Raw genomic sequence first — 14,058 nt, forward strand, 5'->3', positions numbered from 1 at the left:
ATACGGAGCTCTGGCGGTGGGAACTGTGTAGAGTTGTACCCCTAATTAACCTATGGTTTTTGTCAGTGTTTCCTTTTTATAAATAAAAAGTAAAATAAATAAATAAGGATAGGTAATAATGGTTGCACCTTTACTGTAATAATATTATGATAATGGCATTAGGTTGCTAGATTTGTGTCTGGGGGGGATGCGGGAAGAAGGAATGCCAAACATTTCCTACCTCATGTTCCACTCTGAGACCACAATGAGCTGGCAAGTTGAAAACAGGACAGTAGGGTTGCTTGTCATTGTTTAAAAACACCATACCAGGGGCCTATGCTGCTGGATGTTTCTAGCTCCCTTGAACACAGAACGTTTTGGGGTTCTGGGTATTTCTAGCTCCCTTGAACACAGAAGCCTCTAGGGTCTTCTGGGCTGTCTGGCTTTCTGTTAGCCATGTGACCTTTGTTTACTTCTGATGTTTGCAGAGTCATGCATTCACAGAACGTTCTGGTTTTTATAGCTACTGTCCCAAAGCACATACCACCACACCCTCTGGACATGATGTGGGAGGTGTCTGCTGATGTTCTTGAAGAAAGCAAGTTTCATCAAGCTTGCTGCCTTTGAACTATTTGGCAGTACTTTTCAGTCTTTGGTGATTGCAACGCCAGCTTGATTTTCCCAAGAGAGTGATATTTTTAACAATAATATTTACAGTGGTACTTATTTTTTAAATAATGGTAAATATAACAGTAATAGTAAACTTCTTTTTTTTTTTTTTTTTTTTTTAACTAGAGCTTAAAGTGATGCCAGGATTAAACCTGAAACTTCAGAGACTCGGGCACAAAAGTCTTGTGCAGAACCACTGGGCTGTCTTCCCAGCCCTTATTATCACATACTATGTACCGGGCACTGGGTTAAGTGCTTTGAAGCTTGCCAGAACTCCTCAAGGCTGGATATCATAATTTCCACATGGATCCTGAGAACTGGAGAGCTTAGTGACTTAATAAAGATCCCACAGCTATTAAGTAATATAGTCAGAATATTTTTTTAAATTATAATTTTATAATTATAATTTAATTTATATATTTTTAAAAATTAAAACAATTTTAATAGAGAGAGTGAGAAAGAGAGAGAGAGAGGCACTAGAGCACTCAGTTCTGGCTTATAATGATGCTGGGGACTGAACCTGGGACCTCAGTCTCTGGCATGAATGTCTTTTGCATAACCATTATGCTATCTCCCCAGCTTGTGAATATACTTTGGTCTGACTGGAACTCCTGTGTTTATAGTGTTTATATCTCTGTTACTCTATTTTATTTTAGTTGTTTGTTTGTTATTTACTTATATTTTGTTTTATTTGTTGCTTTCTTTAACCTGTGTCTGAATCCTTTCCCATTGAATACAGAGAAGTGATACACTTTTTGATTATGTTTTTATCCAGTCTACATGCCGCCAAAAAGCCTTGGCATGTCACAGAACTTCACCTCAGTGGAAAAGTTACTGAGGGTTCTCAGAAGCCATTTGTATGATGGGTGGGTTTTCATCTTGCGTGAATCTTTCTTTCTTTCTATTCAGTAATTGAAGGATGCCAGCTAAAGTCAGGAGAAAAACTCCATCCTTCCAAGGACTGGCCACATTGATGTGGGTGTGTGTGTGTGTGCATTTTTTTTTCTTTCTCTCAGTTCAAAGTTCAGGGCTACAGTTCCTATTCATTCCAGTTTCAGAGTTGGCAGCTTGATCAATGATTTCCTGTGCCTTGATGAGAAATGGTTTTCCTCTTGAAGAGATAAGTTTGTCTCTGAAAAATTCCAGTACACTTTGATTTCTTTATAATGGAATTTCATTCAGATTAGCTTCCTATCTGTGGCCTGTTCCAGGGCTCTTGGCCAAAATAAATTGTGCTAATGAGAAATAACAGAAACTTCAGGAAAATCATGTGCTCCTACATTTCAATCAGGTTAAGACCTTAGAGATCAACTATTCCAAACTTTCTGTTTCATAGATAAGGAAGTAGAGTTCCAGAAAGAGATAAAAAAACATGTCCAGGATCACGTTGCCACTTTGGCTCTTTTTACTAAAAACACTTCCTTTGAAGGGTGGGATGATAGTAACAGCTACTTTAAAATTATTCATGTCAACAAATGTCATCAAGGGCTGAGGAGGTAGCATAATGGTTATGCAAAAAGACTTTCATGCCTGAGACACCAAGGGTTCCAGGGTCAATCCCCAGCACCACCATAAGCCAGAGTTGAGTAGTGTTCTGGTCTCTCTCTGTTTGTATATCTTTCTCATTATAAATAAATAAATAAATAAATAAATAAATAAATAATATCTTTATAAAAATTACAAATGCATACTAGATTATAGATCACCAGTAAATATAGACAGTATTAGAATTTTTAAAAGTCATAGTTAACATTTTGTTGTTGTTGTTTTTCCAGAGCACTGCTCAGCTCTGGTTTATGGTAGTGTAGGGGGATTGAACCTGGGACTTCAGACCCTCAAGCATGAGCATCTCTTTGCATAATCACTATGCTATCTACCCCCACCCCCAAATTTTTATTTATTAATATGAGAGAGAGAGAGAAGACACTAGAGCATCACTCTGGCACATGGGATACCAGGGATCAAACTTATGACCTCATGCTTCCAAGTTCAGTGCCCTATTCACTGTGCCACAACCCATGCCTCCAAAGTTTTAAATTTTGTGTGCTGTATACAAGTAACAGTTTGTTTTTTTTTAAACAGGAAGCTTTGTAGCTTATAGTTATAAATAGTAAATAAAATAGCAAATATAAAAACATCTTTCATTTCATTATAAAATTCCTACATGTTTACCATGGAGGTACAGGTCTGGCAAACTATGTAATCTGTGGACCAAATGGATCTGTGCCTGTTTTTGCAAGGCCAAGTTTTATTGGTGTTAAGCCACAGCCATTCACTTATTGTCTGCAGTAGTAGAGTAATATATATATACATATCTTTTCTTTTCTTTTTTCTTTTCTTTTCTCTTCTTTCCTCCCCTCTTCTCTTTTACCAGAGCACTGTTCAGCTCTGGCTTATGGTGGTGCTGGAGATGAACTTCAGACCTTTGATGCCCCAGGCATGAAAGTCTTTTTTTTTTTTTTTTTTTTTTTTTAACTAGAGCACTGATCAACTCTGGTTTATGATGGTTCAGGGGATTGAACCTGGGACTTTGAAGACTCAGGCATGACAGTCTGTTTGCATAACCATTATGCTATATCTACCTCTGCCCCATGAAAGTCTTTTTAAATGGCCATTTTTGCTATCTCCCCAGCCCTGCAGTGGTAGAGTTCAGTAGCTGTGACCAAGACCCCATGACTTGCAAAGCCTTAAATATTCACCCACTCTTAACAGAAAAATGTTTACCAAACCCTAAACATTTAGAAAAATAACACTTAGAAAGAAGATATTCATATTATACTCTCATTGACTTCAACTTATTTTGACTTTGACATTCTCATGGTTAAATGATTATTTCCTGAATGTAAATTCTTAGAATTGGAATCACTGAGCCACTCAGTGTGAATGGTTTTAGAATGTTGGCACTTAATGCAGTTTCTTTTCTGTTTGCCCTCGCATCAGTGGTGCCAGTACCTTGCCTCTCAACCAACAAATAAGATCTCTATTGCTAAAGAATTTGGTTTACTCTCACCCATTCAGGGGCAGATTCAAAGTGGTGGTCTGTGTCCTGTCTGCAGTGACAACGTGCCTGGCATTTGTCAAGCCTGCCATTAACAACATCTCTCTGATGACCTTGGGGGTTCCATGCACTGCATTGCTCATTGCTGAGCTAAAGAGGTGGGTACCATCCTCCCTAACACTCTTTGACCGCATCTGAGAGCTTAAGAGGAGTTAACTCTATATGGGGCTTAGTTCCTGACTGTTATATTTGAGATAGGTTTGATGATTAGATACAAAATGTTAATCTTATTTCCAGAAAGGGCAACAGCTGCACAGAGGGTATAATGCACTCCAGTGACCCTTTGCTAGCTTAGCAGGAATAGCTTGGGAACCTGGCCCACACCTAGACCAAGCTGCCTGGTCTCAGTTCTGGAGAAAATAGATTTGTTTGGAGGCTGGGTGGATATACACCCTGTTAAGCGCAAATAAGAACCTGCATGAGGGTCTGGGTTTGAGCCTCCACTCCCAACTTGTAGGGGAGATGCTTTACAAGCAGTGAAGCAAGTCTGCAGGTGTCTATATTGTTCTCTTTCCCGCTTTATCTCCCCTTCCCCTCTCAATTTCTATCTGTCCTATCAAATAAAATGGGGAAAAAAAGGAAAAATGAAAAAATGGCTGCCAGGAAGTGTGGATTTGTAGTGCAAGCACTGAGGCCCTGCAACCAGAGGCAGAGAAAGAGAGACAGAGAGAGAGAGAGAGAGAGAGAAAATAGATTTGTTTATCTGATATGAATAAGAAGAGACATTCTCAAGAGGCTGTTGCATTCATCCACAGAAGGAAAAGAACAAGGCAAGGAAAATGGATTTCAGTAAATAAGGATACATTAATTTCAGGTTGAATATTATTTTTGTCTTAAGAAAACAGAGTACTGCTCAGCTCTGGCACTCTGGCCTATGGTTGTGCGAGGATTGACCTGAGACAACCGGGGGGCTCAGGCATGCAAGTCCAGTGCACTACTTCTGTCATATCTCCCTCTCCCTGGAATATAGTTAATGGAACTGTCTCTGAGGCTTAGTTTCTTTTCTTTTTTAAATTTATTTCTTTATTGGGGAATTAATGTTTTACATTCAACAGTAAATACAATAGTTTGTACATGCATAACATTCCCCAGATTCCCATTTAACAATACAACCCCCACTATGTCATTTATCATCCTTCAAGGACCTGTATTCTCCCCACCCACCCACCCCAGAGTCTTTTACTTTGGTGCGATATGCCAATTCCATTTCAGGTTCTACTTGTGTTTTCTTTTCTAATCTTGTTTTTCAACTTCTGCCTGAGAGTGAGATCATCCTATATTCATCCTTCTGTTTCTGACTTATTTCACTCAACATGATTTTTTCAAGGTCCATCCAAGATCAGCTGAAAATGGTGAAGTCACCATTTTTTATAGCTGAGTAGTATTCCATTGTGTATATATACCACAACTTGCTCAGCCACTCATCTGTTGTTGGACACCTGGGTTGCTTCCAGGTTTTGGCTATTACAAATTGTGCTGCTAAGAACTTATGTGTACACAGATCTTTTTGGATGGATGTGTTGAGTTCCTTAGGATATATCCCAGGAGAGGAATTGCAGGGTCATAGGGTAGGTCCATTTCTAGTGAGGCTTAGTTTCTTATTGTCAGTCTATCAGATAAAGCCTCAGCTATTTGCATAAGCATTTTTTTTTAAATGAAACGCTTCACGAATTTGCGTGTCATCCTTGTGCAGGGTCCATGCTAATCTTCTCTGTATGGTTCCAATTTCAGTATGTGTGAGCACATGCATAAGGATTTTCCTTTGGGAAGTTGTATACTTAGAGTTCAAGTTGATATCCGGAAGCATTTTAGTTTGTTTCTTGTGGTAATGTGACTGTTTTCTTCTAGCCTCTTTTAAAATACTTTGAACTGTTGCCCTCTGTTTAATGCTATTTGAAAATATTTCTATTTTTTAACCCTCTTGCAGATAGGATTTTTGTTAAAGATTTATTTTAGTCAATAGGATTGAGAAGGGGAGGGGGAGAGAGAGAGAGAGACACCTGCAGATCTGCTTTATCACTCATGAAGTATCCCCCCTACAGGTTGGGAGTGGGGCTTGAACCCCATGCTTGCACATGGTAATATGTGTGCTGAACTGGTTGAGCCACTGCCCAGCCCTCTAAAGATTTATTTATGAGGATGGGGAAAGAGAGAGGGTTTGAGGGGAGAGGGAGGGAGAGAGAGAGAGAACCAGAGTATTACTCTGGCATATGCGATACAGGGATTTACACTCTGGACCTCATGCTTGAGAGTCCAACACTTTATCCACTGTGCCACCTCCCAGGCTGTTAGATATGCAGGCTTTTATTGTTATAATTATTTTGGTTGTTACCAGGGCTTTACTGCTCCAGGCTGACATTTCTCTCCGCCCAAACAAATGATAGATGAAAGGCATGGGGGTGGGAAAGAGAGTCAGGCTAGAACAACACTTCCGCATATGCAGTGCCAGAGATTGAATTTAGGACCTTTGTTGGGAACATGTGTGAGCCTGATAGAGCTTAGGGAGAACCACCCCCATGTTTGGATGGAGGTCTGAGAAGATAACCTCTTGGTAAGTCTCTCTCAACCGAGGTGAGCATAAGGGGGGAAACTCAGACTTGGTTCTTTCCTTCTTGACTCTCAGGCCCACAGATACCCCAGTACTTCCCTCCATTAACCACAGGCCACATGGCTGCAGATTCACTTATTCAAAGTCACCTTCTGATCACAGAAGAACACACCTTATCACACACTTCATCACACACCTCAGACCCCAGACAAGAGAAATTCCAAACTATATGGCCTTTTGATATTCATTTTCTCTCTGTCTCACCCTACGAGTTTAACCCCTATGCTTCTCTCAAATACCTTTGGATAATTAAGTTGCTTGTGTCATGGAGAATAACTATTTTGTATCTCATCAATTCCTGTCATACCAGCCCCCTACCTTAGGGCAATGCTGACTGTTAAGAAACCTGTAATTTCTGTCATATTTCAACAATAATTACCTCCATTGCTTTTCTATTTAACTCATGTCAATTTTGCTAATAAACGGACTCTAGGATTCTGGGACTCAATGACTCAGATTCTAGATTCACGCTAAGAGTCCCCTGGTGTCTTTTACTTCGTGTCACCCCTGTTGTGAGCGAGAAAGAACCAGCCCGTTACCTTTCCCCTAGAGGACACCCTGCTGGAGAAGGAGAGAGACACCCCGAAAGACCTTCTACTCCTGAGTCCAACATTTTACCCACTATGACACCTTCCAGGTTGCTAGATAGGCATTTTATTAAATTGTCGGATATGTCATGATATATTTTCTCTTAGCAAAAATGAGACATTTCTTTTTTTAAAAAATATTTTTCTGAGGGAGTCAGGTAGTAGTGCAGCGGGTTAAGCGCACGTGGTGCAAAGCGCAAGGACTGGCATAAGGATCTTGGTTCAAGCCCCCGGCTCCCCACCTGCAGGGGAGTCGCTTCATAGGCGGTGAAGCAGGTCTGCAGGTGTCTGTTTTTCTGTCTCCCTCTCTGTCTTCCCCTCCTCTCTCCATTTCTCTCTGTCCTATCTAACAATGCCATCAATAACAACAATAATAGCTACAACAACAAGGGCTACAAAAGGGAAAATAAATACTTTAAAAAAGAATTTAAAAACATGTTTTTCTGGGGGCTGGGAGGTAGCGCAGCGGGTTAAGCACACATGGTGCAAAATGCAAGGACCTGAGTCAGGATTCTGGTTCCAGCCTCGGCTCCCCACCTGCAGGGGGTCACGGTGAAGCAGGTCTGCAGATGTCTTTCTTTCTCTCTATCTTCTCCTCTTCTTTCTGTTTTTCTCTGTCTTATCCAACAACAACAACAGCTATGACAGCAATAAAAATAACAACTACAACAAGGGCAACAATATGGGAAAAATGGCCTCCAGGAGCAGTGGATTCGTAGTGCAGGCACTGAGCCCCAGTGATAACCCTGGAGGCAAAAAAAAAAAAATTCTAACAGCCCAATAGTTCACGACTTTCTTATTGCTATGGATATGGAATATCTTACTTCAAGTCTTATAAAAATATTAATTAATGGGGGTTAATTAACTTCATTAATTAATGAAATAATTGGTATTTCATAGAAGTCCCCCCCCAGGGTCTTACTCATCACCTCCTTCCACTTGCATTGCCTTCCTTTCATACAGGTGGGTCATTGAATTTGTTTTCTCTCTCTTCACCATTCTCTTCCTTAAGAGAAGTATATATTTTTTAATTTAATTAATTTATTATTGCATAGAGACAGAAAGAGATTGAGAAGGAAGGGGGAGATAGAGAGGGAGAGAAAGTAAAGAGAGACACCTGCAGCTCTACTTCACCAACCAGGGGCTTGAACCTGGGTCCTTGCACAACTGCAGTGAGGGGGCTTAACCAGGTGCACCACCACCTGGCCCCAAGAGAAGTCTTTTATTTTCTCTTCCTGAGCTCTTGGTGCTTTTATGCTTTATTTGCATCATTCTTCTGTTATGTATTATTTCTTCTTCTTCCTCCTCTTCCTCTTCCTCTTCCTCTTCTCCTCTACCTCCTCCTCCCCTCTTCTTGCCTCCTCTCCCCTCCTCCCGTTTTCTTTTCTTTTATAAAAAATATTTTCATTTATTTGATAGAGACAGAGAAATTGAGAGGGAGAGAGAGAACTGCAGCACTGCTCTACCACTTGTAAAACTTTCCCCCTGCAGGTGGGGACCAGAAGCTTGAGCCTGGGTCCTTGTGCACTGTAATGTGTGTGCTTAACCAGGTGCGCCACCACCTGGCCCCACTCCTCCTCCCTTTTTCCAAAACAGCTCCGGCTTATGGTGGTGTGAGATATTACACTTGGGACTCTGGAGCCTTAGGCATATGAATTCCTTTGCATAACCATTATGCTATCTCTCCCATGCTACACGTGTGCTTTTTTTTTTTTTTAATATTTATTTTATTTATTTATTCCCTTTTGTTGCCCTTGTTGTTTTATTGTTGTAGTTATTATTGTTGTTGTCGTTGTTGGATAGGACAGAGAGAAATGGAGAGAGGAGGGGAAGACAGAGAGGAGGAGAGAAAGATAGACACCTGCAGACCTGCTTCACCACCTGTGAAGCGACTCCCCTGCAGGTGGGGAGCCGGGGTTCGAACCGGGATCTTTATGCCGGTCCTTGTGCTTTGCACCACCTGCGCTTAACCCGCTGTGCTACAGCCCGACTCCCTTTTTTTTTTTTTCTTTCTATTTTATTGGGTAGGCCAGAGAGAAATTGAGAAGGGCAGAGGGGGAGCTAGAGAGGGAGAAAGAAAGACAACTGTAGACCTGCTTCACTGCTCATGAAGTGTTCCCATTGTAGTTGGGGAACAGGAGCTCTAACCTGGGCCCTTTTGTACACATGTTCTCTTAGTTATGCCCACTTCAATTTATCTCTCTTCTTCCTCAAGCATACTAGTTCTGCACTCTTGTCAGTTTGGGCCATTTTTATGGCCACTGTCTCCCATCTTTTATATGTCTTAAGCTTATTATTAAGAAATTCTTCTTAATGTTCTTTGTATGAAGATGCTAATTCAACTGATTTTCCTCTGCAATTTTTAAAAATTATTTATTTATTTTAAGCTTCTTTTTTCTTTTCTCTTTTTTCTTTCTTTCTTTCTTTCTTTCTTTCTTTCTTTCTTTCTTTCTTTCCCCTTTTGTTGTCCTTGTTTTATTGTTGTTATTGATGTCGTCATTGTTGGATAGGACAGAGAGAAATGGAGAGAGGAGGGGAAGACAGAGAGGGGGAGAGAAAGATAGACATTTGCAGACCTGCTTCACTGCCTGTGAAGGGACTCCCCTGCAAGTGGAGAGCCTGGGCTCGAACCGGGATCCTTACACCGGCCATTGAGCTTTGTGCCACGTGCGCTTAACCCGCTGCGTTATGGCCCAACTCCCTTATTTATTTATTTATTTTAACCGCATATCATCAGGTCCATTTTCAAAACAATGAGATCACTGGGAATGCCCCTTCAGTGTTTCTTTTTATCAGATATTTCTGCTGTCCCTCTGGTTGTTAATCCATTTATGCCTGCATCCTTATAGTCTCCTTTGCCTTTGTTTTTATCATTGGATTCTGGCATAGCTTTTTTAGGCCACAGCCGACTAACAAAAGGTGAAATCAGAGGGTAGATGTATGGTTCCAGGCATTTTTTGTAGAACCAGAGCAGAACTGGAATGACAGTACAAGGAATGCACACCATTGTCTCAGGCTTGGCGTCCTAGACTGTTAATACCTCTGACCACCAAGCCCAAGCAAAAATGTCTGCACTTCCGGAGGGAGGGACATGCCACAGCACAGCCAATCAGCACCCCCATTTTACTTTTCTAAAAGGACATTTTGGTGTGTGTGAGAGAGAAAGACCAAAGCCCTATTCTATCCTCTGTGGTGCTGGGATGGAACCCAGGGTTGCATGCATGCCTGTCATGTGTCCTTCTACTGTTGCTGTGATTGTCATTCCTGTACATATGTGCAAAATTCCTAGATTTATGCCTCCAACCCAGTTCTTCTGCCTCTGCCATTATGTGTCTAGCTGCTTACTTGATCTCTCCAACTCCATGTGCCATAGGCATCTCCTTCAATTTATCCAAATTCCTGACCTGTCTTTCCCAGTTCTCCTAATGTTTGTAGCTCCAGTTAGTGGATACACTATTTCCCTAATTGCTCAAGCCAGAAACCTAATGACATTCTTCCCTGAGTGTCCTGACTTGTGACAGTTATTCTGCTAACAATCCTCTTTTTAAAAAAATATTTATTTATTCTCTTTTGTTGCCCTTGTTGTTTTATTGTTGTAGTTACTGATGTTGTTGTTGGATAAGACAGAGAGAAATGGAGAGAGGAGGGGAAGACAGAGAGAGGGAGAGAAAGATAGACACCTGCAGACCTGCTTCATCGCCTGTGAAGCAACTCCCCTGCAGGTGGGGAGCTGGGGGCTTGAACCGAGATCCTTACACTAGTCCTTGCTCTTTGCGCCATGTGCATTTAACCCACTGCACTACCGCCCAACTCCCACAGATATTTTTCTATTAGTTGCTGCTGTAATAAAGATCAACTTCCTGTTCCTGACATGGTCCATATTGCTGATCTCTCCCATAGGAGACTCTCCTTCCAAGCATTCTGATTCTGATCTTGATTGTCCACTAGGGGACTTTGCTCCACAGGTTCTGGTCGCACCACAGGTTCTGCTGTCCTGTCACCCCGACCAAGTCCTGCTTGACTCACTGCAGCGCATCCTTTCCATTTTGGCTCAGCTGCTTGTGTCCTTATTTTGTCTCCAGCGTTTCACTGACCTTTGTGCCAGTGTGATTCCACCACTCTCTATGGACGCTACCCCTTTCCCCCTTTTTTTCCCCTTCCAGATAGAAGATGAGAGGCAGAGAGGAGAGGGGAAGAGAGAAAAGGTAAGATACCACAGCACTTCTTTACCACTCATGTAACTCCCCTTGAATGATGCTCCCATGGGGAGTCTGGAGGTTCAAACCCAAGTCCTTGCACATGACAAAGTGTGTGCTCTACCTGTTGAGCTATCTCTTGGCCCCACGCCTCAACTATTAACATGCTCTCATAGCACTCATAATTACCTGGTAGAGAGTACATGTTACCATGCTCAAGGACCTGGGTTCAAGCTCCCAGCCCCCACCTGCAGGGTGGGGAAAACTTCATGAATGGTAAAGCAGTGCTACCAGTCTCTCTCCATCTCTCTCTCTCCCTCTCTCCTCTATCTCCCCCATCTCTATTAATTTCTCTCTGTCTCTATCCAAAATAAATAATTAAAAAAAAAAAGATTTTCTGTTGGGGGATAAAGGTTTTTTTTTTTTTTGTTCTTGTTGTTGCTGGGTTCACATCTCTCAGAAAATTAAAATAAATTGTTGGACTGGGGAGATAGCATAATGGTCATACAAAAGTACTTTTGTACCTGAGATTTGGAGGTCCCAGGTTTAATCCTCTCCAGCACCACACAAGACAGAACTGAGCAGTGCTGTGGTATTTTTTTTTTTTTAAATTTTAAAAAGGGGAGTCGGGCGGTAGCGCAGTGGGTTAAGCGCAGGTGGCGCAAAGCACGAGGATCCTGGTTCGAGCCCCCGGCTCCCCACCTGCAGGGAAGTCGCTTCACAGACGGTGAAGCAGGTCTGCAGGTGTCTATCTTTCTCTCCCCCTCTCCATCTTCCCCTCCTCTCTCCGTTTCTCTCTGTCCTATCCAACAACAAAGACATCAACAACAACAATAATAACTACAACAAGGGCAACAAAGGGAATAAATAAATACTTAAAAAAATAAAAATAAAAATAAAAAAGGAAGAAAAAGGAAATTCTTATGTGAGGTTGCTTTGTTCAATGTCTTCCTTCTCTGCTGGACGCAAACTCCACTGGGCAGGACAGCTCCCTGTGCTTATTGCTGTCTCTCGGTTTCACCTGAGTCCCAACAAGAGAAGTTGCTTAGTGTACCATTTAGATAAAATTCGCAGACAAGTGGTTGCCCTGTCACCCTTTGTATTTCCTTCCATGATCTTCCCTGCTTGTCACCATCAGCCCCAGTTTGCAATGTCTCAGCTAAGTGATCCTCACTCACACTTCTTGTGCTCAGAGGAAACAGGGATTGTCTTTTAATTTTCTGTTTCTTGTTAAACTTCATTCCTAGACCTTGCTTCAAGTCTTCTCATGTTTTCACTGCCCTTTTGGAACCTTCTCTCAGACAACTAGGAGACAAATTGTCATAATCATTTGGAGTCATGACCTGGCGTTTGCTGAAATTTGTGGTGTTGTCACATTACCAGTGACTCAGCTGCATTTAAAATAGGAATTGTTGTTTTGATTTGGGAGTGAGTTTACTACTAAAGGAAACAACAAAGACTTGAGGGAAAAAAAATCATGGATTTGTTCTAAGAATTTCCTACCTTAAAATAGGGTCTTGCTGTGTTTATGACTTCTGTCCTTTCTAAAAAGAAAATAAAAATACGTAACCTTGGGAGTTGGGCGGTAGCACAGTGGGTTAAGCGCAGGTGGCATGAAACACAATGACCGGCATAAGGATCCTGGTTTGAGCCCCTGGCTTCCCACCTGCAGGGGGGTCACTTCATGAGCGATGAAGCAGGTCTGCAGGTATCTTTTTCTCCCCCTCTCTGTCTTCCCCTCCTCTCTCCATTTCTTCCTGTCCTATCCAACAATGATGATATCAACAACAACAATAATAACTACAACAACAATAAAACAACAAGGGCAACAAAAGGGAAAATAAATCATAAAAAAAGAAAAAATTAACCTCATATTGACATGTGTGTATAAGCCTTGAGAAGTAGGGGAGAAAATCCTAATGAAGGTTTAGAAACATAAGGTTTGAACACATAAGCCTCTCCGGTAGTTTACAGCAGGACTAGTGTCTCTCAAAACAGAGGAAGGGCAGGGCCAGGCTGCCAGAGACCACCCCCTCCCCTTGCTTCCCCAACCTACTTGTAGGTGTCAGCTCAACTGTCCTGACCCTCACAGTGACTAATCTTCTGACATTTGCCTCTCTCTTGCTGCTTGACAACAAACAAAACAAAACACAGCACAACCAACACACTTGTGTCCAGTGTCTTGCTCTCTGTTCTGGTATATTCCTTATGCCAGACTTCCTAGGGTTTAATACATCAAGCGTTCATAAATCCTTTTGTATTATGCTGTATATATTTTTTGCTCCTTTTTTTCAGTTTTCATTTTTACCTTTTCTTTAAGGGTTTTTAAAAAATATTTATTTATTCCCTTTTGTTGCCCTTGTTTTATTGTTGTAGTTATTGATGTCATTGTTGTTAGCTAGGGCAGAGAGAAATGGAGAGAGGAGGGGAAGACAGAGAGGGGGAGAGAAAGACAGACACCTACAGACCTGCTTCACCGCCTGTGAAGGGACTCCCCTGCCAGTCCTTGCGCTTTGCGCCACGTGCGCTTAACCCACTGCGCTGCTGCCTTTATAGTACCTAGTATGGATTGTAAGAAGATGAGAACCGATCATGGTTTTTGCTATTTTTTTTTTTTCGGATAGTGCTTTGCCATGTGTACAATCTGAGTTTGAACCAGATCAGGTCCCCACTGCATTGAAAGAAGCTTTGGTGTCTTTCACTTCTCTGTCTCTATCTTTAGAAAACAATGGAGTGGGGGTGGGAAGGATTAAAGAAATAGCATAATGGTCATGCAAAAAAAAATGTTCACGTCTGTGGCCCCAAAGGTTCGTGGTTCAATCCCCAGGACCACCACACCATAAGTCAGAGCTGAGTAGTGCTCTGGTAAATATATATAGTAGTAATAAATTCATAATAGCCTTTTTTTAATGTGGCCTGGGAGGTGGTTCTGAGCATAAAGCATTGGGCTCCCAAGTATAA

At 41.7% G+C, this 14,058-nt stretch overlaps 2 protein-coding genes and 1 pseudogene across 10 annotated transcripts in view; 1 reads left to right on the forward strand and 2 right to left on the reverse strand.

Moving 5' to 3' along the window:
- ACER2 (alkaline ceramidase 2) overlaps positions 1–14,058 on the forward strand; it is an 82,107-nt gene that overhangs the window by 22,706 nt on the left and 45,343 nt on the right. For 7 of the 9 annotated variants that reach the window (XM_060199615.1, XM_060199618.1, XM_060199621.1 and 4 more), the window contains one exon: positions 3,667–3,804. The exons of the other annotated variants lie outside the window; for them this stretch is intronic. In XM_060199615.1, the coding sequence (XP_060055598.1) occupies positions 3,667–3,804 (138 nt within the window). The remainder of the gene's footprint in view (positions 1–3,666; positions 3,805–14,058) is intronic. 9 annotated transcript variants of the gene reach the window in all.
- LOC132541040 (U6 spliceosomal RNA) lies at positions 5,355–5,452 on the reverse strand (annotated as a pseudogene).
- Positions 9,290–9,908, reverse strand: LOC103125144 (UPF0729 protein C18orf32 homolog). The gene has a single exon (XM_060198936.1). The coding sequence runs from the start codon at positions 9,906–9,908 to the stop codon at positions 9,678–9,680; it is 231 nt and encodes a 76-aa protein (XP_060054919.1). The 3' UTR covers positions 9,290–9,677.

Source organism: Erinaceus europaeus, chromosome 10, assembly GCF_950295315.1.
Source record: "Erinaceus europaeus chromosome 10, mEriEur2.1, whole genome shotgun sequence".
Taxonomy (NCBI): Eukaryota; Metazoa; Chordata; class Mammalia; order Eulipotyphla; family Erinaceidae; genus Erinaceus; species Erinaceus europaeus.